Raw genomic sequence first — 23,146 nt, 5'->3', positions numbered from 1 at the left:
CCGGGGGAGGCCCAGCTCCTGCTGGCCACTGCAGCCTCTCCAGCCAAGAGCAGAGCCTGAGCTCCCGCCAAGGCCGTGGGGAAGGCGGGCGGGGGGCAGTGACGAGCAGACATCCAGGGGCTCCAACGTTTATTTAAAAAGTGCACAGAACAAGCTCTGGTCCGAACAAGAGGCGTGGGGAGGGGTCAGCTCGGACGCCTTCCTCGGGGCTGGGGAGGGGTCAGCTCGGGCGCCTTCCTCGGGGCTGGGGAGGGGTCAGCTCGGGGCTGGAGAGGGTCAGCTCGGATGGCTTCCTCGGGGCTGGGGAGGGGTCAGCTCGGGCGCCTTCCTCGGGGCTGGGGAGGGGTCAGCTCGGGCGCCTTCCTTGGGGCTGGAGAGGGTCAGCTCGGATGCCTTCCTCGGGGCTGGGGAGGGGTCAGCTCGGGCGCCTTCCTCGGGGCTGGAGAGGGTCAGCTCGGACGCCTTCCTCGGGGCTGGGGAGGGGTCAGCTCGGACGCCTTCCTCGGGGCTGGGGAGGGGTCAGCTCGGGGCTGGAGAGGGTCAGCTCGGATGGCTTCCTCGGGGCTGGGGAGGGGTCAGCTCGGGCGCCTTCCTCGGGGCTGGGGAGGGGTCAGCTCGGGCGCCTTCCTCGGGGCTGGGGAGGGTCAGCTCGGACGCCTTCCTCGGGGCTGGGGAGGGGTCAGCTCGGACGCCTTCCTCGGGGCTGGGGAGGGGTCAGCTCGGACGCCTTCCTCGGGGCTGGGGAGAAGCTGCAGCTGGGGGCCCAGGCCCGAGAGCCGCCCACTTCCTCCACACCTGTTTCTTTAGGAAGCCGGACGCGGCCTGGCCCAGGCCCCCCAAAGCCCCTGCCCTGGGCTGTGCTGTCCAGCAGGGACCCTGGCGACTATGAAGGCACCGGAAACCAGCGAGGAACCACGGGCCTCCCGGGGGCGAAGCCGGCAGGAAGCAGCCTCTCTGAGCGGCCACGGGGCTCTGTCCTCCCTCGGCCCGAGGGTCAGGGGTGCCGCCCTCAGTCCTGGGCAGACGCTCCCCGTGAGCAGCAGGTCCTGGACGGAGGCAGAGGCCTGGGGGCAGGGGCTCCTCGGCGGCGGCTACCTCACCAAGGCGGCGATGACCACCAGCTGCAGGACGGCCTCCAGGCCGTGCAGCGCCAGGCGCGCGGCCCCGAGGGCCGAGTCCGCCCACAGCACCAGCGTCTGCCGGAGCAGGAAGTGGACGGCCAGGAGGGCGCTGACCGCTGTGAGGGCCAGGCTGGCGGCCAGCGGCCCCTCGGCCTCCGTCAGGTTGCCCTTGGTGCCTGGAGAGCAGAGCGAAGGTTGAGGGGGCTGCGGGGGCTCCTGCCCGAGCCTCAGCGCCTCTCAGCTGAGACCGATTTTTTTTTTTTTTTTTTACAGGCAGAGTGGACAGTGAGAGAGAGACAGAGAGAAAGGTCTTCCTTCGCTGTTGGTTCACCCTCCAATGGCCGCCGCGGCCGGCGCACCGCGCTGATCAGAAGGCAGGAGCCAGGTGCTTATCCTGGTCTCCCATGGGGTGCAGGGCCCAAGCACTTGGGCCATCCTCCACTGCACTCCCTGGCCACAGCAGAGAGCTGGCCTGGAAGAGGGGCAACCGGGACAGAACCCGGCGCCCCGACCGGGACTAGAACCCGGTGTGCCGGCGCCGCTAGGCGGAGGATTAGCCTGTTGAGCCATGGTGCTGGCAACTGAGACTGATTTTGTTGAAAACCCCTGAGGCACCTGGCCCTGGGCTGAGGTCAGCTTTGGACAATTTCAGGAACACCCAACAGACCAAACTGCACCCTCCTGGGATGGCCCCGTCCCCGTGGAGGAGCCGAAGCGGTGACAGCGAGGACGCTGGCTCGCTCCCCTACGCCCCGCGGAGTCCCAGGTCCTAGGACGCGGAGGGCCGGGGCCCCGATTCCTCGGGTCCCTCGCTGGACCCTGGGCCTCACGGGTGGACGCGCGAGGGCCAGGGCCTGGCAGTGGCCTCTCAGGTGCGGTCCAGTCCTGTCTGCAGACGGACGGGTGAGAGGCCAGGGCTGCAGGCCGGGGCAGGGAGGCATCCACACTCACCTCTGGGCCCTGGTCCTGGACGAGAATTAACCCCTTCCTTCAGGGGACGGCACCTGCAGCTGGGCAGGGGGCCGGGAGCCAGGCCAGCCCCCTCCTCACACGCCGAGACCCGGGCAGGGCCCTGAAGGCCCAGGACCCCTTGGCGGTGACCCGAGCAGGTGCCGTGTCGGCCGCTCGGTGCCGTGGGCGGCGTCCACTCACCCAGGTGCAGCCGCAGGGCTTCGAGCAGCCCCATCAGCAGGAGCAGAGCCGCGTCCAGGAGCAGGTGGCCGGGCGGGCAGCTGAAGGCCTGACCTGCGGGCACACAGCGGGGCTGCAGCGGCTGGCGGGCGGCCCCCAGGGTGCCCGGCGGGGGGGGGGGCTTACTTTTATAGAGCAGCATCAGGAGGGTGGCCGGGAAGTAGAGGGCGCAGAAGGCCCGGCTGAGGCGGAACAGCGCCTGCAGGGGCGCCGAGGACAGCTGCGGCGGTTAAGGGGCCTCACTCAGAACGGGGGCACGCAGGTCCGGCCCGGGTGCGTGGAGCCCTGGGCTCCCAGTCCTGGTGCGGGCACTGGGACCCCCGAGGCAGGAGGGCGGGGCGGCTGCAGGCCGGCAGGCCCTGCTTTCCTGCCCCCCTTTGGAGAAAGCTGTTCCTCTCCGCCTGGGGGCAGCTCGGCCCCGGTGGGGGGCGGCGGGAGAGGAGCCCTGCACCCCCTCCCCGGAACCCAGCGCTTAACAGCGGAATCACTGCCGGCCGGAGCCTCCGCACCCGCCCCGCTCCCTGCCGGCGGCCTGGGAAGGCAGCAGGTGAGGACCCACGCGTCGGGCCCCGCCCCGACCTGGGAGACCTGGATGGAGCTCCTGGCTCCCGCCGGCTCAGCCCTGGCCGTTGTGGTCATTTGAGTGAAGAAGCTGATGGAAGACTCCTCTCTCTCTCTCTGTGACAGCAATCAATCTTTTAAAAAGATTTATTCGAGAGGCAGAGTTACCGAGAGAGAGGTCCTCCTTCGACTGGGTCACTCCCCAGATGGCCCCAACGGCTGGAGCTGGGCCAGGCTGAAGCCAGGAGCTTCCTCCGGTCTCCCACGCGCGTGCAGGGCCCAAGCATCTGGGCCGTCTTCCACTGCTTCCCCAGGCCACAGCAGGGAGTTGGGTGGGAAGAGGAGCAGCCGGGACTCGCACCAGCGCCCATATGGGATGCCGGCACCGCAGGCAGAGGATCAGCCGCCTCCACCACAGCGCCCGCCCCCGTCAATCTTAGGAAAAGGCAGCGCGGCCGACAGCTTCCTGGCCAGCAGGTCCTGCGGGCGCGAGTGCTTGTGGCAGGATACCACCTCCGAGGAGCCGCTCCCTGCAAGACACAGCGTCCCCGGGTGAGGTGGACACCCGCGGCCTTCTCAACACCGACACCGACCCCCCAGCAGGAAGCTCCTGTGGGCCCCCTGCAGGCACCCTCCCGGGCCCTCTCGCCCGTCCCTGCCCTCCTCTGCAACTGCACCCGTCACCCAGAGCACCCCCCCCGACACGCGCTCTGGCCCAGTCGATTTTATTTATTTGAGGGGCAGAGTTACAGACGGAGAGACACAGAGAATCTTCCACCCCCTGGTTCACTCCACAGTTGGCCACAACAGCCAGAGCCAGGCCAGGAGCTTCCTCGGGTCTCCCACGTGGGTGCAGGGGCCCAAGGACCTGGGCCGTCTTCCACTGCATTAGCAGGGAGCTGGATCGAAGTGGAGCAGCCGGGACTCGAACCGCTGCCCACATGGGATGCCTTAGCCCACTCCACCACAGCGCCGGCCTCTGGCCCAGTCTTCTGGTCGTGCCCACCCCACAGGGCCCCTGCGGCCTCTCCCCTCGGTCCTGAGCCCGGCCCCGCGCCCGCAGCTCCCGCGGAGGCGGTTCTTGCCCGGCGGCCTTTGCAGCCCCGGGGACGGCCGCCAGGGCGCGCTCGCCTCGCGCGGGCGAAGCGGTCTGGGGGGCGTGCGGGGCGCCGGGGGTCCCTGCGCCCTCCCAGGCCGGACGACGGTCACTGGGGGTCTCCCTCCCTCCCAGGCCGCCACTGCTACAAAGGGGGAACCCGCTGGTCTTTCCGACCGGGCGGGGGCGGGGCAGGTGCTGGCGCAGCGGCTGGGGGCCCGGGTTCGAGACCAGTCGCTCCACTTCCCATCCCGCTGCCTGGGGTCCCAGGCTCCTGGCTGCCCCGGGGCTGTGCGGCCACTGGGGGAGTGGCCAGCGGGTGGACGCTCGCTCTCTCCCCCTGTAGCCGCCTTTCAAATAAATCTACAGACCCACTGAGCCGGCAGCGCACCAGGGTCGGTCACCCCTTGGCCGCCCCAGCCCCACTGCCCAGGCCTCCGCCCGCAGGACCCCGCACCTGCCCGGGCAGGAGGCCGCGCGGCCGGGGGCGCGCCGGGCGGGGACCCTCGCGCGCGCCCACGAGCCCGACGCACGGAGCGCGCCCCTCAGCCTTAAAGGAGCCGCGACGCGGGCGGGCCCGAGGGCGTCCCGCTCGGCGGGGACCCCGCGCCGCGCGGCCTGCCGTGTGCGGGATCGCGGCCGGCCCCGCCCCGCTCCCGGGGGCGGCTTCCCGCGGGGGGCCACGGCGTGTCCCAGGCTGGCGGCCTCGCGGGCCCGCTGAAAGCCCCAGCCCGGGACGACGGCGAGGCCCGCTCGGCCGTCACCTCACGCCGCCGCTCACCTCGCCGCGCGGCCGCCATCTTGCCCCGCTCCCGGCGGCCCCTGCGCGGCCTCGGCCATTTTCGCTGCGACCGAAGGGGCCCGACCGCGCCGCGACCGAGGCCTGACTCGTCCGTCCGGCGGCGCTCGGCCACTTTCGGACCGGAGGAGGCGGGGAGCCGAGGTTCGGGAGGATTTGGACTCGGGGGCGTTCGGCTCAGATCGGCTTGGCCTCGGGGCGAATCGGCTCCGTCCGGGGCCGCAAGCGTCTCCCGGAGAGGCCGAACTGCGTCGTCGAAGGCCGGCGAGAGCCCGCCCGGAGCCGGACGTCGCCGTCGGCCGCGGGCCACCGTGGGCAGGGCCTCGCAGGCAGAGAGGAGGGCTCGGGACCGAGCCGCTCGGAAACGCCCGTGCGGCCTCGGAAGCGTTCGGACCGGGCTCGTACGGCCTCGGAAGGGTTCGGACCGGCTCGTGCGGCCTCGGAAGCATTCGGACCGGCTCGTGCGGCCTCGGAAGCGTTCGGGCCGGCTCGGCGCCTCACTTCGGGCTGCTTCGGCTCTCCTCGGCTCCAGGCTCCTGGCACAGGCTCGGCTCGGCTCGGCTCGGCCCGGCCCGGCCCGGCGCGGCTCGGCGGACGGCTAGGCGTAACTTCGGGCGGCGTCGGCCCGGCTCGGCCCGCCTCTTCGGGCCCCGCTTCGGGCTCGGCTCCCACAGCTTCGGGCGGCCCCGGACGCAGCCTTCGGGCGGGCTCGGCGGAGTCCGGATGGAGGACTCGGACTCGGCGGCAAAGCAGCTGGGCCTGGCCGAGGCGGCGGCGGTGGCGGCCGCGGCCGCTGTGGCGGCGGCGGCCGCGGCCGCAGCGGGGGGCGAGGCCGAGGAGCCGGTGCTGAGCAGGGACGAGGACTCGGAGGAGGACGCGGACTCGGAGGCCGAGCGCGAGACACGGCGGGTCACGGCCGTGGCGGTGATGGCTGCCGAGCCCGGGCACATGGACATGGGCGCCGAGGCCCTGCCCGGCCCCGACGAGGCGGCTGCCGCCGCCGCCGCCGCCGCCTTCGCAGGCAAGTGCGCCGCGCCGGCTCCTGCGCGCCTGCCCCGCACGCCGGCCCCGCAGGGACACCTGCTTCCTTCTGCACCTCACGTTACCCGTGTTCTGGAACCTTCTGCACACCTGCCTGCCCCCCGCGCCGTGCATGCTGGGTGCTGGTGGCACAGGAGGGTCACGCGGATGCCGCGGTGCAGGTGGCCAGCTCCCTGCCCCGGCCTCCCCGTGTGTCCGCTCGCTGCTCGACACCCGAGCCTTGGGCTGTGCGGCCAGTGCCCTGCAGAGGGGTGCCTCCCCGCTGCTGACCGCTGACCGGCAAGGCTGCTGGCCCTGGGACTGGGGGTCAGGGGCGTGGCCCTGAGCAGTTCTGGGCCGGGTGGCCAGCAGGAGGCGCCACCGTGGGCTGTTTGAAGGACGCTGGTTTGGCGATGTGTTCGTGCCCTGAAGTCCTTTGTGCCGGTGTTACAGGGTGTGGGGGACGTGCAGGCCAAGTGGCTGCTGGTTTGTGACTCCGTGACCAGCGGTGCCTCTGTCCACTCGTGCGCTCGGACACCGGCCCTGCCCGGGCAGCCCCGGGGCTGGCCGCATGGCCTCTGAGTGGCCGCTGCGTGGTCAGCGCTCCTGCTGGGGCCTGGTGGTGCAGGTGGACGGGGGCCCTGTCCCTGCAGCTTGGTGGGTGCTGGGGAGGCTTGGGGCGGGAATCTTATGGCACAGAAGGGAGCTCGCTCGGCTGAGGACCAGGGAATGCCAGGGTGGTGGCACATGTGGTGTCATGTGTGTGCCTGCACACGTGTGTGAGATGTGTGTCCCCACGTGGTGTATGTAGTGTGTGCCTGCTATGTGTGCACATGCGTGTGTGATGTATGTGGGCATGCACACACGTGTGTAGGTGTGTGGAGGACACTGGCGGAGGCGGGAGCTGGCAGGTGAGCTGAGCCGCTCAGGGGGAGGAGCTGGGGTGGGGGCGTGTGGCCTGCTGGGTGGGGCCTTGTTAGGGCGGGGCCTCTGTCGGGGTCCCCGCGCTCTCTCGCCTGAGGTGGCCTCGTCCTGTTGCAGAGGTGACCACGGTGACTGTGGCCAACGTGGGGGCCTCTGCAGACAACGTCTTCACGACCTCGGTGGCGAACGCGGCCTCCATCTCGGGACACGTGCTGGTAAGCCGCCCCTGGGTCTGCACACAGCCGAGGAGGGGGCTGCCCACAGGGCTGGGGGGCTGGGGGGCAGGGGCCCCGCTGAGCGACGGGCAGTGCACAGTGGACGGAGTTTCGTGAGGTGTTCAGGATGTGGGGGAGCTGGAGGGAGCCCCGCACAGTGGGCTGGGGCCGGGGCTGTTGGCCCCCGTGCAGGGGGCTAGGGCTGGGGCTGGGGCTGTCAGCCCCTGTGCAGTGGGCTGGGGCTGGGGCTGTCAGCCCCCGTGCAGTGGGCTGGGGCTGGGGCTGTCGGCCCCCGTGCAGGGGGCTGGGGCTGGGGCTGGGGGCTGGGGCTGTCGGCCTCCGGGCAGTGGGCTGGGGCTGGGGCCGGGGCTGTCGGCCCCTGTGCAGGGGGCTGGGGCTGGGGCTGGGGCCGGGGCTGTCGGCCCCCGTGCAGGGGGCTGGGGCTGGGGCTGGGGCTGGGGGCTGGGGGCTGGGGCTGACGGCCTCTGGGCAGTGGGCTGGGGCCGGGGCTGTCGGCCCCCATGCAGTGGGCTGGGGGCTGGGGCTGACGGTCTCCGGGCAGTGGGCTGGGGCCGGGGCTGTCGGCCTCTGTGCAGTGGGCTGGGGCTGGGGCTGTTGGCCTCCGGGCAGTGGGCTGGGGCTGGGGCTGGGGCTGTCGGCCTCCGGGCAGTGGGCTGGGCCTGGGGCTGGGGCTGTTGGCCTCCGGGCAGTGGGCTGGGGCTGGGGCCGGGGCCGGGGCTGTCGGCCTCCGGGCAGTGGGCTGGGGCTGGGGCCGGGGCTGTCGGCCTCCGGGCAGTGGGCTGGGCCCAGCTCCCAGCGCTGCTGCTCACCTTGGGGCAGGGACACACTGCAGTCCCGTGGTCTCCCGCTTCTCCCCACCCTCCCTTCCTTGGGGGAGCCTGGAGCCTGCCGTGACCGCACTGACCACCAGGGGGCTCCCGTGAGACGGGGGTGGGGGCACAGCCTGTGAGCCAGGGCCAGCGTCCTCCTGACTGGGGCGCGTTCCTGCTTCGCCGCTGGTTCCCCACTGCTGAGATGAAGGCTCAGCACCGAGTGCTGCTTTGGGGGGCGCCCTGGGGCAGCAGTGTGGCCAGGAGGGGCCGGGGCCGGGCCAGCTGTGTCCAGGGCAGTGGTCGGCACGGGGCCGGGCCAGCTGTGTCCAGGGCTGGGGCCCGGCGCGGGGCTGGGCTGGGCAGGCGCCCTTGGCCTCCTGCTCACACTGACTCGTGGTCAGCACACGACGCGGGTGCCGGCCTCGCCCTGCGCAGGCCACGGCCGTCTTCCGTGGTCGTCAGCGCCGCCACTTCTTGCAGTCGGGCCGCACGGCCCTGCAGATCGGCGACGGCCTGAACGCGGAGAAGGCCACGCTGATCGTGGTGCACGCCGACGGCAGCATCGTGGAGACCACGGGGCTGAAGGGCGCGGCCGCCCCCCTGGCGCCAGGTGAGGCTCCCGCGCGGGGTCTGCAGAAAGCGTGGGGTCGCCGGCAGCGCGGCCGCCGCGTGACCGCAGCTCGCGTCCCTCACCAGGGCCTCAGTCTCCCCCCGCTCCTCTCACCCCCGGCCAAGAAAAGACGGGCACCAAGTACAACTGGGACCCCTCGGTGTACGACAGCGAGCTGCCCGTGCGCTGCAGGAACGTCAGCGGCACGCTGCACAAGAGCCGGCTGGGCTCGGGTGAGGGCGGGGCGGGGCCTGGGCGGGCGCTGGAGGGGCGGGGCGGGGCGGGGCCTGGGCGGGCGCTGGAGGGGCGGGGGCGGGGCCTGGGGCGGGCACTGGAGGGGCGGGGGCAGGGGAGGGGCCTGGGCGGGCGCTGGAGGGGCGGGGCGGGGGCGGGGCCTGGGCGGGCACTGGAGGGGCGGGGGCGGGGCTTGGGGCGGGCACTGGAGGGGCGGGGCACTGGAGGGGTGGGACAGGGGAGGAGGGCGGGGCAGGGGCTTGGGCAGGCACTGGAGGGGGCGGGGCAGGGGCAGGGGAGGGGCTTGGGGCGGGCACTGGAGGGGGCAGGGCAGGGTCTTGGGCGGGCACTGGCGGGGGGGGGCAGGGGCGGGGCAGGGGGAGGTGCTCGGGTGAGGGCGGGGCTAGGGGAGGGGGCTGGGGAGGAGCTCGGGGGAGGATCCTGGGTACCAGGGCTCAGGTGAGGGGGGCTCGGGGGAGGGGCTCGGGTCCTGGGCAGGTGAGGGCCCCAGGCCGAGGCCAGGTGGGGAGAGAGCAGGTAGGGGTGGGGCTGTGGCTGAGGCGACCCTGGGAGTGGGCAGCCGGAGGTCAGCACAGCCTGCTGGCCTGGGTGTGGGTGGAGGTTTCCCACGTGCCTGGAGGGCCTGGGCTGGCCAGCGGGGGCGGGGGGCAGAGTGGCCCCGTGACTGCTGCTGCTTGGCCCAGGCGGCCGAGGACGCTGCATCAAGCAGGGGGAGAACTGGTACAGCCCCACCGAGTTCGAGGCCATGGCCGGACGCGCCAGCAGCAAGGACTGGAAGCGCAGCATCCGCTATGCAGGGCGCCCCCTGCAGTGCCTCATCCAGGTACGTGTGGGGGAGGGGGCAGGGGGCCTGCAGCGCCTCCTCCAGGTAGGGAGAGGGCAGGGCGCCCCCTGCAGTGCCTCATCCAGGTACGTGTGGGGGAGGGGGTAAGGGGGGAGGGGGAGGGGTCTGCAGTGCCGCGTCTAGGTTGGGGGGCCGGGGCCGGCCCTGCGGTCAGAGGGCCCCTGGTCACTGGTCCTCTCCGGAGCAGGGCAGTAGGAGAGTAGGAGGGTGGGGGGAGCTTCCCCACGCACCTGGTGTGGCCCCTCCCCAGGGGCGCGGGCAGGTGGACAGGCCCTGGACGCCAGGGTCCTATTTCTCAGGGCTCCAGAAGGAGGGAGACGGCAGCGCCCGGCCGGCCACGGCGCCCTAACCCGAGCGTTGTCTGGGTTCCAGGACGGGATCCTGAACCCCCACGCGGCCTCCTGCACCTGTGCCGCCTGCTGTGACGACCTGACCCTGGTAGGTTCCTGGGGAGCCGCCGCCCCTGCCCGAGACCGGGGGCGCCTTGACTGACGGCCGCGCGAGCCGGGCACGCAGCAGTGCGGCTGCGGGCCGCGCTGTGTGCTGTGTTGGGGGTTCTGGCGCAGACGCGTCACGGAGCTCGCTCGGGGACAGAACCTCGAGTCTGAAATCCCGCCTCGTGAGAGCCGCTCAGCGAGCCCCCACTGTGTGACAGAACTGGGGCGACGGGCACGCGGGCGTGGAGCCAGCGCAGGCGGGTGACAGGCAGACGGGCGACGGGCGCGCGGGCGTGGAGCCAGCGCAGGCGGGTGACAGGCAGACGGGCGACGGGCGCGTGTCAGTGTGGAGCCAGCGCAGGCGGGTGACAGGCAGACGGGCGACGGGCGCGTGTCAGTGTGGAGCCAGCGCAGGCGGGTGACAGGCAGACGGGCGACGGGCGCACGGGCGTGGAGCCAGCGCAGGCGGGTGACAGGCAGACGGGCGACGGGCACGCGGGCGTGGAGCCAGCGCAGGCGGGTGACAGGCAGACGGGCGACGGGCGCGTGTCAGTGTGGAGCCAGCGCAGGCGGGTGACAGGCAGACGGGCGACGGGCGCGTGTGGGCGTGGAGCCAGCGCAGGCGGGTGACAGGCAGACAGGCGACGGGCGCGTGTCAGTGTGGAGCCAGCGCAGGCGGGTGACAGGCAGACGGGTGACGGGCGCGTGTGGGCGTGGAGCCAACGCAGGCGGGTGACAGGCAGACGGGTGACGGGCGCGTGTCGGTGTGGAGCCGACGCAGACGTGGCATCGTGGAAGTCACGCGACTGAGTTCTAGAAGTTCGGGCGCTGAGACCTGTGCGGGCTCCTTCAGCCCCCAAGGCCGAGGCTGGGTCTGCTGGACGGTGGCCAGGGCCTGTACACGGAGCTACAGGAGTCCCTGGCGGGGAGACCTCCGTCCACAGCCCTGGGGGTGCAGGGGGACCTCCGTCCACAGCCCTGGGGGCGCAGGGGGACCTCCGTCCAGCTCTGGGGGTGCAGGGGGACCTCCGTCCACAGCCCTGGGGGTGCAGGGGGGCCTCCGTCCACAGCCCTGGGGGTGCAGGGGGACCTCTGTCCACAGCAGTGGTGTGCCAGGGGACCTCCGTCCACAGCACTGGTGTGCCAGGGGACCTCGGTCCACAGCAGTGGGGGTGCAGGGGGACCTCCGTCCACAGCAGTGGGGTGCAGGGGGACCTCCGTCCACAGCAGTGGTGTGCCAGGGGACCTCCGTCCACAGCACTGGGGGTGCAGGGGGGCCTCCGTCCACAGCCCTGGGGGTGCAGGGGGACCTCTGTCCACAGCCCTGGGGGTGCAGGGGGACCTCCGTCCATCTCTGGGGGTGCAGAGGGATCTCTGTCCACAGCATTGGGGGTGCAGAGGGACCTCCGTCCACAGCTCTGGGGGTGCAGGGGGACCTCGATCCACAGCCCTGGGGGTGCAGGGGGACCTCCGTCCACAGCAGTGGGGGTGCAGAGGGACCTCCGTCCACAGCTCTGGGGGTGCAGGGGGACCTCCGTCCAAAGCACTGGTGTGCCGGGGGACCTCTGTCCACCGGCGGCAGCCTTCAAGAACAAGCCTTGTGGATTTGCCCCCACAGCCTCTGTCCAGAGTGATCTGCTGGCTGGGCCGGGTGGGGCTGCCTGGTGGTGTGCGGTCCTCCTGCTGGAGTCCTGGGGAGGCTCGGCTCCCTGCCGCCCCCGCCCCCGGCTCCCCCGCGCCTGCCCCGGCCAGTGGTTCCGTCTCCCGGGAGCCCCAGCAGCCCCTGGGTCACGGCTCAGTCTCCTTCCCGACATTTGGTGGAATTATTAGTGTAGAGAGGGGTGTTGTTTTTCTTTTCTTTTTTTTTTTTTTTTGAAAGATTTATTTATTTGAAGAAAGCGTTACAGGGCGGGGGGGGGGGAGGGGTGGGGAGGTCTTCCGTCTGCTGGTTCACTCCCCAGATGGCAACGGCCAGAGCTGCATGGATCCGGTGCCAGGAGCCTCTCCCGGGTCTCCCACGCAGGTGCAGGGGCCCAAGGACTTGGGCCGTTCCCTTCTGCTCTCCCAGGCTAATTAGCTCTCACAGAGCTAATGGAGCAGCCAGGATTTGAACTGGCACTCGTGGGATGCCGGCGTGGCAGGCGGCAGTTCAGGGCCACGCTCACGCTCGGCTTCCCGACACGGTCTCACCACGCGTCCAGGGCTTGCGCCAGGAGTGGAGGCAGAGCGGCCTCCCTCACGCCAGTGCCGCCACCGGCCGGCTTTGCTTTCCCCGCAGAGTGGGCCGGTCAGGCTCTTTGTGCCTTACAAACGGCGCAAGAAGGAGAACGAGCTGCCCACCACCCCAGTCAAGAAGGACGCGCCCAAGAACATCACGCTGCTGCCGGCCACCGCCGCCACCACCTGTGAGTGCCCAGTGCTGCGCGAGGGGAGGGGAGGTGGCTCCCCGGGAACCCGTGTGCCGGGGCGCACGGCTGCAGCCCGAGTCTTTGGTTTGCTTGAAAAGCAGAGTTCAGTGCCCAAGTCCCGTAACAGCCCGGAGCTCCGTCCAGTTCCCCCCCGGGGGTGCAGGGACCCCAGCGCCGAGCCGTCCCTGCAGCCCCCCAGGCAGTTCTGACCCAGGTGGTGGGCGTCTGAACCGTGACCCCCGGCCGCGCACCCACCCTGGCCTCCTGACCAAACCGGCCGGGCTCACGGCTGGAATGGCGGCAGCGTGAGCCCAGGTCCCTCCCCGTGCCGGCCTGAGCCTCCTCCGCCTTTGCAGTTACCGTGACACCCTCGGGACAGATCAGCACCTCCGGGGCCCTGACCTTCGACCGGGCGTCCACCGTGGAGGCCACGGCCGTCATATCCGAGAGTCCGGCCCAGGGAGATGTGTTTGCGGGAGCCACAGGTGAGCCTCAGCCCCGCGTGACGCGTCCCCGGCCGCCTCCTCACCGTGGCCAAGCTGTGGGCTGGGCTGGCCCGCACGGGGGCCCGGCCGGGGCAGGACCCGAGTGACCGGCCCGGCTCTGAAAACTGGCTGTTTGCCAGCTCCTGCCGCCGCCCAGGGCTGTGTGGAGCCGGCCGGAGGCGCTGGTGTTGGGGACCGGTTCCCCTGCCCCTGAGTGGCCGGGGGTCCCCACGTGGGCAGGCTCCCAGTCTGCTGTGCCCGTGCACGTCCCAGCCAGCCTCCCTCTCCCCTCCAGTGCAGGAGGCTGGGGTGCAGCCGCCGTGCCGCGTGGGCCACCCCGAGCCCCACTACCCCGGCTACCAGGACGGCTGCCAGATGGGCCCGTTCCCCGAGGCCGCCTTGCCCACCTCACACCCCAAGATAGGTGAGTGTGAAGACTGATTCATCTATTTTCTCATCTTGCCGAGAGGCGGAGGGAGGGAGCGCCCGCGTGCTGGCTCGCTCCCCACACACCCACAGCAGCCAGGGCTGGCCAGGCCGAAGCCAGGAGCTGAGCGCTCCGTCGGGTCTCCCATGTGGCTGCTGCCTCCCGGTGCGCGCTGGCAAGAAGCTGGAGTCAGGAGCCAGGGCGGGGACTCAGGCCAGGCCCTCCGACGGGATGCGGTTTGCCTGTGCCCCCTGCCTGTGTCCGCAGAGGGAGACCCGTGAGCACCGGCCGCCACGGGGAGCGCCGTGACCTGGGGGCTGCCGCGTGAGAGCAGGGGGTGGAGCTGCGTGCCCCCACCCCACGGGGTGCTTGCACTTTGGCCCTTTCTGCCCCCTCGGGCAGCACAGAGAGGCCCGGCCCTCGTCCACGCGTCCTGCACGGGCTGACGCTGCGCCTGAGCGAGCCCGTGTGCGTGTGAACGTGTGTGTGCGTGTGAACGTGTGTGTGCGTGTGAGCCCGTGTGTGTGTGCGGCTGTGCCGCTGCGCCTGAGCGAGCCCGTGTGCGTGTGAACGTGTGTGTGCGTGTGAACGTGTGTGTGCGTGTGAGCCCGTGTGCGTGTGCGGCTGTGCCGCTGCGCCTGAGCGAGCCCGTGTACGTGTGAACGTGTGTGTGCGTGTGAGCCCGTGAGCGTGTGCGGCTGTGACGCTGCGCCTGAGTGAGCCCGTGTGTGTGTGTGCGTGTGAACATGTGTGTGCATGTGAGCCCGTGTGTGTGTGCGGCTGTGTGTGTGTGTGTGTGAGCCCGTGAGTGTGTGTGTCTGTGTGTGTGCGTGTGAGCCCGTGAGTGTGTGTCTGTGTGCTCTCCTGTGTGTGCTCACCTGTGAGTTCTCCTGTGCACCTGCCTCCCAGGTCCGGCAGCAGGTCTGCTTCAGGTCCAGGCCCTCTGTTGTGCCCCCACTTCCCAGCTCTGTCACTCTCCTCTCAGCTCAGACCGGAGCCCCGCTGTGGCCGCAGGGCTGGGCCGCTCCAGCCGGGGACACCTGGTTCTGGCCCCGACTTCCGTGCAGGGCTCTCACGGGGCCGCCGTCCAAGGGGCCAGCTCTGCTCTTGCAGGGCTGGTACGGCTGTCCGGATCTTAGCCCAGCTTCCGGGTGCTCGGGTCCCTGCCCTGGGAGGCCCGGTGGGCCCTGCCTGCCCAGCGCTGGCCTCTGTGCGCGTGGGGCGGGCAGCCGGCACGGGGAGGCTGTGTTGGCCCCTAGTGAGGAAATGGTGGTGGGCGCTCGCTCTGTGGGGTCACCCTGCCGCACCGGCTTTCTTGGGGAATCAAGTGTGGGGCCGGGAGGGCGGGCCCCCCATCGCCCTGGCGCTCGTCTGTTCCAGTGCTGACGTCCCTGCCCGCCCTGGCCGTCCCTCCCTCCACGCCCACGAAGGCCGTGCCCCCTGCCGTGGTGAGCGGGCTGGAGCCGGCGGAGCAGCGGAGCTGGCTGTACCTGGAGGAGATGGTGAACTCCCTGCTGAGCACCGCGCAGCAGCTGAAGACGCTGTTCGAGCAGGCCCGGCAGGCCAGCTCCTACCGCGAGGCCGCGGCCACGCAGGCCAAGGCCCAGGCCGACGCCGAGCGCAAGGAGGTAGGGCAGGCCGCCGGGGGCGGCGCTACACCCACGCGCCTTCCTCTGCGCTGGACGGAGAGAGGCTTTCCGTCCACCGTTCAGGCCCCGATGGGTGGCTGCAGCGGCGGGGCCTGGGTCTCCTTTGGGCTGAAGCAGGGAGAGGGTGAGAAGTGGGGCAGCCGGGATTCGAACCCGTGCCGCGTGGGATGCGGGCATCAGGGGGCCGCACCCCGCCCTGGGCCACGGCCCCGCCCCGGGGGAGGCGTTGTCTCAGTAGGGAGGCATCTGGGAGCCATTTTATGGGCAGGGAGGGTTCCTGCTTCCCGGTGGTCTTGGCTGCTGCAGAGGCTGGACGGTGCTGGGGGGGTGCAGCGGCAGCGCCTCCCGCAGCTCTGTGTGCGCTCTCCCGTCCTCACCCCTCCCGTCCTCACCCCTGTCCTCACCGCCTCCCTGTCCTCACTCCTCCCTGTCCTCACTCCTCCCGTCCTCACCCCTGTCCTCACCCCCTCCCCATCCTCACCCCTGTCCTCACCCCTCCCGTCCTCACCCCTGTCCTCACCGCCTCCCTGTCCTCACTCCTCCCTGTCCTCACCCCTCCCCGTCCTCACCCCTGTCCTCACCCCTCCCGTCCTCACCCCTGTCCTCACCGCCTCCCCGTCCTCACTCCTCCCTGTCCTCACCCCTCCCCGTCCTCACCCCTCCCCGTCCTCACCCCTCCCCGTCCTCACCCCTGTCCTCACCCCTCCCGTCCTCATCCCTGTCCTCACCCCCTTCCCCATCCTCACCCCTCCCCGTCCTCACCCCGTCCTCACCCCTCCCGTCCTCACCCCTTCCCCGTCCTCACCCCTCCCCGTCCTCACCCCTGTCCTCACCCCTCCCTGTCCTCACCGCCTCCCCGTCCTCAACCCTCCCCGTCCTCACCGCCTCCCCGTCCTCACCCCTCCCCGTCCTCACCACCTCCCCGTCCTCACCCCTGTCCTCACCGCCTCCCCGTCCTCACTCCTCCCTGTCCTCACCCCTCCCGTCCTCACCCCTGTCCTCACCCCCTCCCCGTCCTCACCACCTCCCCGTCTTCACCCCTGTCCTCACCCCCTCCCCATCTTCACCCCTGTCCTCACCGCCTCCCCGTCCTCACTCCTCCCTGTCCTCACCCCTCCCCGTCCTCAACCCTCCCCGTCCTCACCGCCTCCCCATCCTCACCACCTCCCCGTCCTCACCCCTGTCCTCACCCCCTCCCTGTCCTCACCCCTCCCCGTCCTCACCCCTGTCCTCACCCCCTCCCCGTCCTCACCCCTCCCCGTCCTCACCCCTGTCCTCACCCCCTCCCCGTCCTCACCCCTCCCCGTCCTCACCCCTGTCCTCACCCCCTCCCCGTCCTCACCGCCTCCCCGTCCTCACCCCTGCCCTCACCCCTCCCTGTCCTCACCACCTCCCGCACGCAGCTGTGTGGGCTCCCTGTCCTCAGAGTGGGCTGAGCCAGGGTGTGGAGGAGGCATGGCCAGGGCACGGTGTGGCCTTAGCCCCCCCACCCCACCCCCAGGTCCCTGGCCATTGTGGGCCAGGGGCTGCAGTCGCTCAGGGCTGACCACGCGCAGGGGTCACAGGCAGCGCAGGGGCGGGGCCGGCTCGTGGGCAGGTGGGGCCTGAGCCCTTCCAGCGGTGGTAAACGTGGACTTCGGCTTGCAAACGAAACTCGAGATGAACTTTTTCTCGCAAAGCCTGTGCGAGACTCAGACGCGCCTCTCGGTTCTTCGTTTCCGCGGTGACTTTCTAAGATCTGTTTGAGAGGCGGAGTCAGAGCAGGGAGGTCTTCCCTCCAGGTGCCCGCAGCGGCCGGAGCTGGGCCAGGCTGCAGCCCGGGCATGGCGCTCATCGGCGTCTCCCAGGCAGGTGCCGGCCCCTCCGTGATTTCTTGTGTGGGCCCCGTCAGTGTCGGGGAGCGCCTGTTCCCACGGCTGCAGGCAGGAGGTGCTGTTTAGCAGGTGGGACCCTGGCCTGCCTTCCAGCTCCTGCGAGGAGCGGGGAGCCTGGGCCTCTGCACCCGCGTGGGAGACCCGGGTGGAGCTGCTGGCTCGGGGCTGGCCCAGCCCCGGCTGCCGCGGTGTCTGTGAGTGAGCCCGTGCACGGAGCTCTCTGACTGCTGCCCTGTGTGTGATTCCAAACTGCACGCTGAGAGTCAGAGGAGAGAAAAGCGAGAGTAACCCAGCTCACAGGGGCCAGCGCAGGGCCCCCTCCCCCGTCGCCAGCACTGAGCCTGGCTGACCGTGGGACAGAGGGTCCTCTCCCAGCACGCCGCCAGTCAGCCTCCCACAGCCCGCGTGCGGTCCCACTCCCCTCCTTGCAGCCCGGGGTGGGCACACTGCCCCCTGCTGTGAGGGAGGCCAGGGAGCCCCCCCGCCCCCGCCCCACTCGCTGCCCCTGCCCCTCAGGTTGGCCGCATGTGAGCACGGCCACGCTGTGGGATGTGGGCAGGGAGGGGCGTGTCAGAGCGGGGCTGGGCCTCCCCGCGGGTGTGTCGCTGCTGCTGCCTCGCGGTGGCTGAGCGCGGGCCGGGCTCTCGGCTGCCCTGGCTCCCCGGCGGGTGTGGATGCCAGGGGAACAAGAGCCATGGCTCCTGCAGGCTGCTGTTGTCTGAGATGGGGCAGAAGTGTTCTCTGTTTTCTTCTCTGAAACGTCATTTATTTAAAAGTCAGGGAGAGACAGAGAGCGCTTCCGTCCACTGGTTCACTCCTCAGATGCCCACAACAGCTGCGGCTGGGCCAGGCCAAAGCCGGGAGCCTGGAGCTTCTCCTGGTCTCCCACACAGGGGCAGGGGCCCAAGCACGTGGGCCGTCCTCCACTGCTTTCCCAGGCCACAGCAGGCAGCGGGATCGGAAGTGGAGCAGCCGGGACTCGAACCGGTGCCCACGTGGGATGCCGGCACTGCAGGCAGTGGCTCAGCCTACTACGCCCCAGGCGCGCCGCCCGTGGAATTTTTTTAAAGATCAGATTTAGGGCTGGCGCATGGCACAGCTGGTGAAGCCGCACCTGTAATGCCGGCACCCCGTGTGAGCACGGGGTCAAGTCCTGGCCGCTCCACTTCTGACCCAGCCTCCCACTGATGTGCAGCTTGACTCCCGAGTGAGAGGCCCGGCTGCAGCTCCAGCTCCTCGCTTTGGCCTGGCCCAGCCACAGCCCTGACGTTGCGGCCATTTGGGGAGTGACCAGGGGATAGAGGATCAGTCTCTCTAGCTCTGCCTTTCAGATAGGTAGGTAGGTAGGTAGATATGGCCGGCACCGCGGCTCACTAGGCTAATCCTCCGCCTTGTGGCGCCGGCACACCGGGCTCTGGTCCCCGTCGGGGCGCCGGATTCTGTCCCGGTTGCCCCTCTTCCAGGCCAGCTCTCTGCTGTGGCCAGGGAGTGCAGTGGAGGATGGCCCAGGTGCTTGGGCCCTGCACCCCATGGGAGACCAGGAGAAGCACCTGGCTCCTGGCTTCAGATCAGCATAGCACTGGCTGTAGCGGCCATTGGGGGGTGAACCAACGGAAGGAAGACCTTTCTCTCTGTCTCTCTCTCTCACTGTCCACTCTGCCTGTCCAAAAAAAAAAAAAAAAAATAGGTATCTTTACAACAAACAGCTTTGCCCAGCTGCAGCCATTCTGGGGCCGTGGGCGTAGCTCTCTGGGGACGCCCTGTGTCCCCGCCTGGCCGCCAAGGGCACAGTGTCCGGGAGAAGCAGCTGCGTGGCCGCAGGGCCCTGGCCAGCTTCCAGGCCGGCTCGGGCCGATCCCTGCTCTCCCAGGAAGAGGAGCAGCTGTGGGAGGGGCCTGGCCCAGCCCCGCCGCGTCCCACTGGGAGCGCGGTCCCCAAGCTCGCTGTCAGCTGGGCGTGCGGGGCCCGAGGGCAGGTCGGGCCGCGGTCAGCGCCGGTGGAGCAGCGGGACCAGCTGCTGTGGTTGCAGTGGCTCGTTGGCGCTAGAGTTTTGCTCATTTATGTTTGTTTGAAGGGCAGAAGGGGAGAGAGAGATCCCAGCCCCTGGTGCACTCCCCCAAACACTCACAGCAGCCAGGGCTGGGCCAGGAGCTCCATCCAGGTCCCCCGTGTGGGTGGCAGGGCCCCAGGAACCTGGGCCGGGGCTGCTGCCTCGGGGCGCGTGCCAGCAGGGAGCACGCAGAGCCACCGGCAGGCCCCAGGCTCCAGTGCGCGGTGCCATGGTGCCACGGCCAGGTTTTTTTTTTTTTTTTTTTTTTTTTTTTTGACAGGCAGAGTGGACAGTGAGAGAGAGAGAAAAAGGTCTTCCTTTGCCGTTGGTTCACCCTCCAATGGCCGCCACGGCTGGCGCGCTGCGGCAGGCACACCACGCTGATCCGATGGCAGGAACCAGGTGCTTCTCCTGGTCTCCCATATGGGTGCAGGCCCAAGCACCTGGGCCATCCTCCACTGCACTCCCTGGCCACAGCAGAGAGCTGGCCTGGAAGAGGGGCAACCAGGACAGAATCCGGCACCCCGACCGGGACCAGAACCCGGTGTGCCAGCGCCGCAAGGTGGAGGATTAGCCTAGTGAGCCGCGGCGCCGGCCCCGAGGGCATTCTAAATCCTTTCCGTTCTGCTGTGTGCGACTCAGCAAATGACCAGCAAAACCCAAATGGCTGCCTGCCCCGCCCACCCCCCAGCAGCACAGCCGGGTCCAGCCCCTCCCACACTGGCTGCCCCTGCCCCAGACCCACGGCTGTGGCTGCCGGCCTCGCCCATCTTTTTTGATTGATTTTTTAAAAGATTTACCTATTTTTGTATTTGAAAGGCAGACAGAGACAGAAGGAGAGAGAGCCTCCATCCGCTGGGTCACTCCCCAAATGGTCGCAGCAGCCAGGGCTGAGCCAGGCCAGAGCTAGGAGCTTCTTCCGGGTCTCCCATGTGGGTGCAGGGGCCAAGCGCTGGGCCATCTTCCACTGCTCTCCCAGGCCACAGCAGAGAGCTGGGTGGGAGATGGAGCAGCCGGGACTGGAACCAGCGCCCACCTGGGATGCCGTTGTCACAGGCGGTGGCTTCAGCCACTGGGCGTAGCACTGCCACCCCCGCCCTTGGCCCCGCTCTGGGCCTCGTGTGCACCAGCCGCCCCATCTGCTTGTGCCTCCGGCAGGAGGTGCTGGTGCGCAGGGGTCGGGGAGGCCACTCAGCTGCCCTCCGAGGGTGTGGTGCTCGCCACGACGGCCTGGGCCCTGCAGCTTTCCACAGCCACGTGTGGTCAGAGCCGTCCCCTCGGAAGCAGTGGGGCTGTGTCCCCCAGGTGACCCGTGGGGGCCGCTGCTCTGTGCAGGGCGGGGCCTCTGACCCCGTGGCCCAGGTGAGTTCTGGGGCAGCGGTGGGCGTGGGGGCTGGCACAGGCCAGGGCTGGATGGCCGAGCGGGGCCTGACTGGCTGTGTGTGCTGGTCCTAGAAGGCCGCTGCCCGGGCGCCCCAAGAGCCCACGCTGACCGCCCTGTCTCTCCTTGCAGCAGTCCTGCGCCAACTGCGGCCGGGAGGCCCTGAGCGAGTGCACCGGCTGCCACAAGGCCAACTACTGCTCCACCTTCTGCCAGCGCAAGGTAGGGCCCACCCTGCCCTCTCCCTACAAGCCCCGCCCCCTCTGCCCGTCCCACCCTGTCTGGGGCCCCACCCCCTCTCCCCACACTGCCCCTTCTCTGCCCGCCCCACTCTGTGAGCCCACCCCTTCTCTGCCCCACCCCTCTGCTCCACCCCGCCCCTTCTCTGTGAGCTCCGCCCTGTCTGGCGAGGCCCCTCCCTGGGCAGTTCATGCCTGTGAGGCCTTTGACCTCGTAGTGGCCCCCAGCTATTACCCAGTTCTAAGATTAAAAAGCATTTTTTTAAATTATTTTTTTTGACAGGCAGAGCTAGACAGTGAGAGAGAGAGACAGAGAGAAAGGTCTTCCTTCCGTTGGTTCACCCTCCAAATGGCTGCTAAGGCCGGAGCTGTGCTGATCCGAAGCCAGGAGCCAGGTGCTTCTCCTGGTCTCCCATGGGGTGCAGGGCCCAAGCACTTGGGCCATCCTCCACTGCACTCCCGGGCCACAGCAGAGAGCTGGCCTGGAAGAGGGGCAACCGGGACAGAATCCGGCGCCCCGACCGGGACTAGAACCCGGTGTGCCGGCGCCGCTAGGCGGAGGATTAGCCTAGTGAGCCGCGGCGCCGGCCTCTTTTCTTTTCTAAGGACGTATGTGTTTGAAAGGCAGAGTCACAGAGAAAGGGGGTGGTCTCCATCTGCTGGTCCCAACCCAGATGGCTGCGCCAGGAGCTCCGTGCAGGGGCAGGGGCCCAGGCCCTGGGCCGTCACTGCTGCTTCCCCGGCTCAGCAGGAACCGGGGCCGCTGTTCCTTTAACAACTTCACAGGCAGGAAGAGGGGCTGTTCCAGTCCCCAGAGAGCAGGAACGGTCTTAACACCGTAACTGCGCGGGCCGGAGCAGCAGGCGTGTCACACGCGGGCCTCGGCCCGGAGCAGCACCCGTGTCACACGCGGGCCTCGGCCCGGAGCAGCAGGTGTGTCACACGCGGGCCTCGGCCCGGAGCAGCAGGCGTGTCACACGCGGGCCTCGGCCCGGAGCAGCAGGCGTGTCACACGTGGGCCTCAGCCTGGAGGAGCACGTGTGCAGCATGCGGTGCCGGACACACGGGCGCAGGCCTGGACTCCTGGCCCTGTAGTCCTCGGCCGCCCCGGGCCGGGTGCAGCGCCGCCGCCCAGCTGTGTCCGCCTTCCCGCGGAGCCGCCGGGGTGTTGGCTCCACGCCTGTGCTGGCCTCGGCCCCACCCTGCCTCCGGGTGCCATGGGAGTCCCGGCCATTTTAGGTCAGATTTGGATTATTAGTGGGATTTTGGGGGTTTTAAAAATCCATTTTACTTATTTTTAAAGCCTACTTATTTGGAAGGTGGACAGGCCACCCACGGGTCCATTCCCCAGGTGCTAGTGAGAGCTGGGGCGGGGCAGGCCAAACTGGGAGCCTGGACCCCCCCAGGTCTCCCCCACACTGGGCCATCTTCCCACACCTTCCCAGGGAGCAGCCCGGACTTGAACCAGCGCCCATGTGGGATGCGGCTGGTGGCTGGCGTGGCCCCAGACCCTACAGGGGCGCAGGACAGCCTCAGGGGCACCAGGAAGTGGCCCCCTGGCCGTGTGCGTGGAGCAGAGAGGAGGACCAGACTCGGGTGGGGACCCCTGTTCTCTTATTTGAGAAACAGCCCCCTCCCCGGGTTCGGTCCTGGAGCCCACGGCGGCCTGGATTGGGTGCCCGGAGGGGCCCCGCCAGCGCTGACCTGAGCCCCCCCTCCCCCGCAGGACTGGAAGGACCACCAGCACCTGTGCGGACAGGCAGCGGCCGTCACAGTGCAGGCCGGCGAGGTGCACGTGGCCGAGGGCGCCATGGAGAAGGTCACGGTGTGAGGCCCTGGAGGTCGGGAGCCGCCGCTGCCGGACCACGAGGACCGGGCGCCGAGGACGAGGGGCCGTGGACGGCCAGGAAACTTGCTGGCCGAGTGAGACTGCCGCGGCCCGAGCCCAAGCCGCTGCCCGCCGCCCACCGCCCGCCACCGCCCGGGCCCTCGGGGCCACAAGCGTCGGCCGCCCGCGGAGTGCCTGTGTTGTGGCGCATGTGCGCACGCGCTGCCCTGTTGGTCAATAAACTGTAAATAAGGCCACCCCCGTGCCTGTCCCCGGGCCCTGAGGGCCTCAGCTCTGTCCTCGCGTGCGCGTGGGGATGGGGCGCTGGGCACGGCCGGCGCACACTGAGGGCCTGTGTGCGGCACCCACGCCCGAGAGAGCTGAGGCCACACCCCCACGTCCTGTCCACCTGTCCATGAGAGCCAGCGAGCGGGGAGGCCTCGGCCTGCGCGGCTGGCGCCATCTCTCCTGCTTGCGCTGCGCACCCAGGCCAGACGCCCGCACGTTCTGGAAGCTTCTGCGTTTCCACACGCCCCTCCTGGTCCCTGAGCCCGACTGATGGAGGAGCTCCCCCACGCCCACTCCCCACTTGGGCTGCACCCCTGGGGCGCTGTTCCTGAGCTGCCGGCTCCTTCTAAAGCCCCGCCCCTTGGCGAACCACACAGCCGCGGTGTCCCCGCCCCTTACCTGGTGATGACCGTGACCCCAGCGCCGCCGCAGCACAGCGGGGCCCAGCTGTGGCCAGCACAGAGGGCTCCAGGGTCCAGGGCAAAGCAGGGGCCACTCCTGCCACTTGGGTCACGGAGCCCCTGAGGTTCCTGGGAGGCTGGTTCTGGGTGGACAGCGGGGCCAGTGGCGTCCAGGGGGAGGGGCAGCTCCCTCTATGGGATATTTGTTCT

General features: G+C 70.0%; 2 protein-coding genes across 11 annotated transcripts; one reads left to right on the top strand and one right to left on the bottom strand.

The window, feature by feature from the left end:
• Positions 1-112: 112 nt before the first annotated feature.
• Positions 113-5,302, bottom strand: TMEM80 (transmembrane protein 80). 7 transcript variants are annotated; one of them, XM_070055734.2, is made up of 5 exons: positions 4,751-5,302; positions 3,384-3,403; positions 2,439-2,532; positions 2,073-2,366; positions 113-1,297 (listed from the first exon to the last, which is right to left on the bottom strand). In XM_070055734.2, exons 1-5 carry the CDS (start codon positions 4,767-4,769, stop codon positions 1,092-1,094), a joined length of 633 nt encoding a protein of 210 aa, XP_069911835.1. In that variant the 5' UTR covers positions 4,770-5,302; the 3' UTR covers positions 113-1,091. The 7 variants fall into 7 exon arrangements, with proteins under 7 accessions (XP_069911835.1, XP_089164850.1, XP_069911877.1 ...); XM_089308724.1 differs by having other exon boundaries at positions 2,274-2,366; positions 3,042-3,403; positions 4,751-5,081; XM_070055776.2 differs by having other exon boundaries at positions 3,042-3,403; positions 4,751-5,046.
• Positions 5,303-5,345: 43 nt separating this feature from the next.
• On the top strand, positions 5,346-22,504 carry DEAF1 (DEAF1 transcription factor). 4 transcript variants are annotated; one of them, XM_070055551.2, is made up of 12 exons: positions 5,346-5,789; positions 6,830-6,927; positions 8,241-8,370; positions 8,457-8,603; positions 9,309-9,448; positions 9,842-9,907; positions 12,185-12,311; positions 12,671-12,799; positions 13,095-13,223; positions 14,607-14,854; positions 20,316-20,402; positions 22,146-22,504. In XM_070055551.2, exons 1-12 carry the CDS (start codon positions 5,492-5,494, stop codon positions 22,248-22,250), a joined length of 1,704 nt encoding a protein of 567 aa, XP_069911652.1. In that variant the 5' UTR covers positions 5,346-5,491; the 3' UTR covers positions 22,251-22,504. The 4 variants fall into 4 exon arrangements, 3 of the variants coding, with proteins under 3 accessions (XP_069911652.1, XP_069911633.1, XP_089164411.1); XM_070055532.2 differs by having other exon boundaries at positions 20,313-20,402; XM_089308285.1 differs by having other exon boundaries at positions 5,512-5,789; positions 9,769-9,907; positions 20,313-20,402.
• The last annotated feature ends 642 nt before the right edge of the window (positions 22,505-23,146 follow it).

This window comes from Oryctolagus cuniculus, chromosome 1 (genome assembly GCF_051225735.1).
Source record: "Oryctolagus cuniculus isolate XC-2025 breed Fujian yellow rabbit chromosome 1, ASM5122573v1, whole genome shotgun sequence".
In the NCBI taxonomy this organism is placed as follows: Eukaryota; Metazoa; Chordata; class Mammalia; order Lagomorpha; family Leporidae; genus Oryctolagus; species Oryctolagus cuniculus.
The sequence above is the reverse complement of the archived record's forward strand: the minus strand, read 5'-3'. Positions and strand labels throughout refer to the sequence as shown.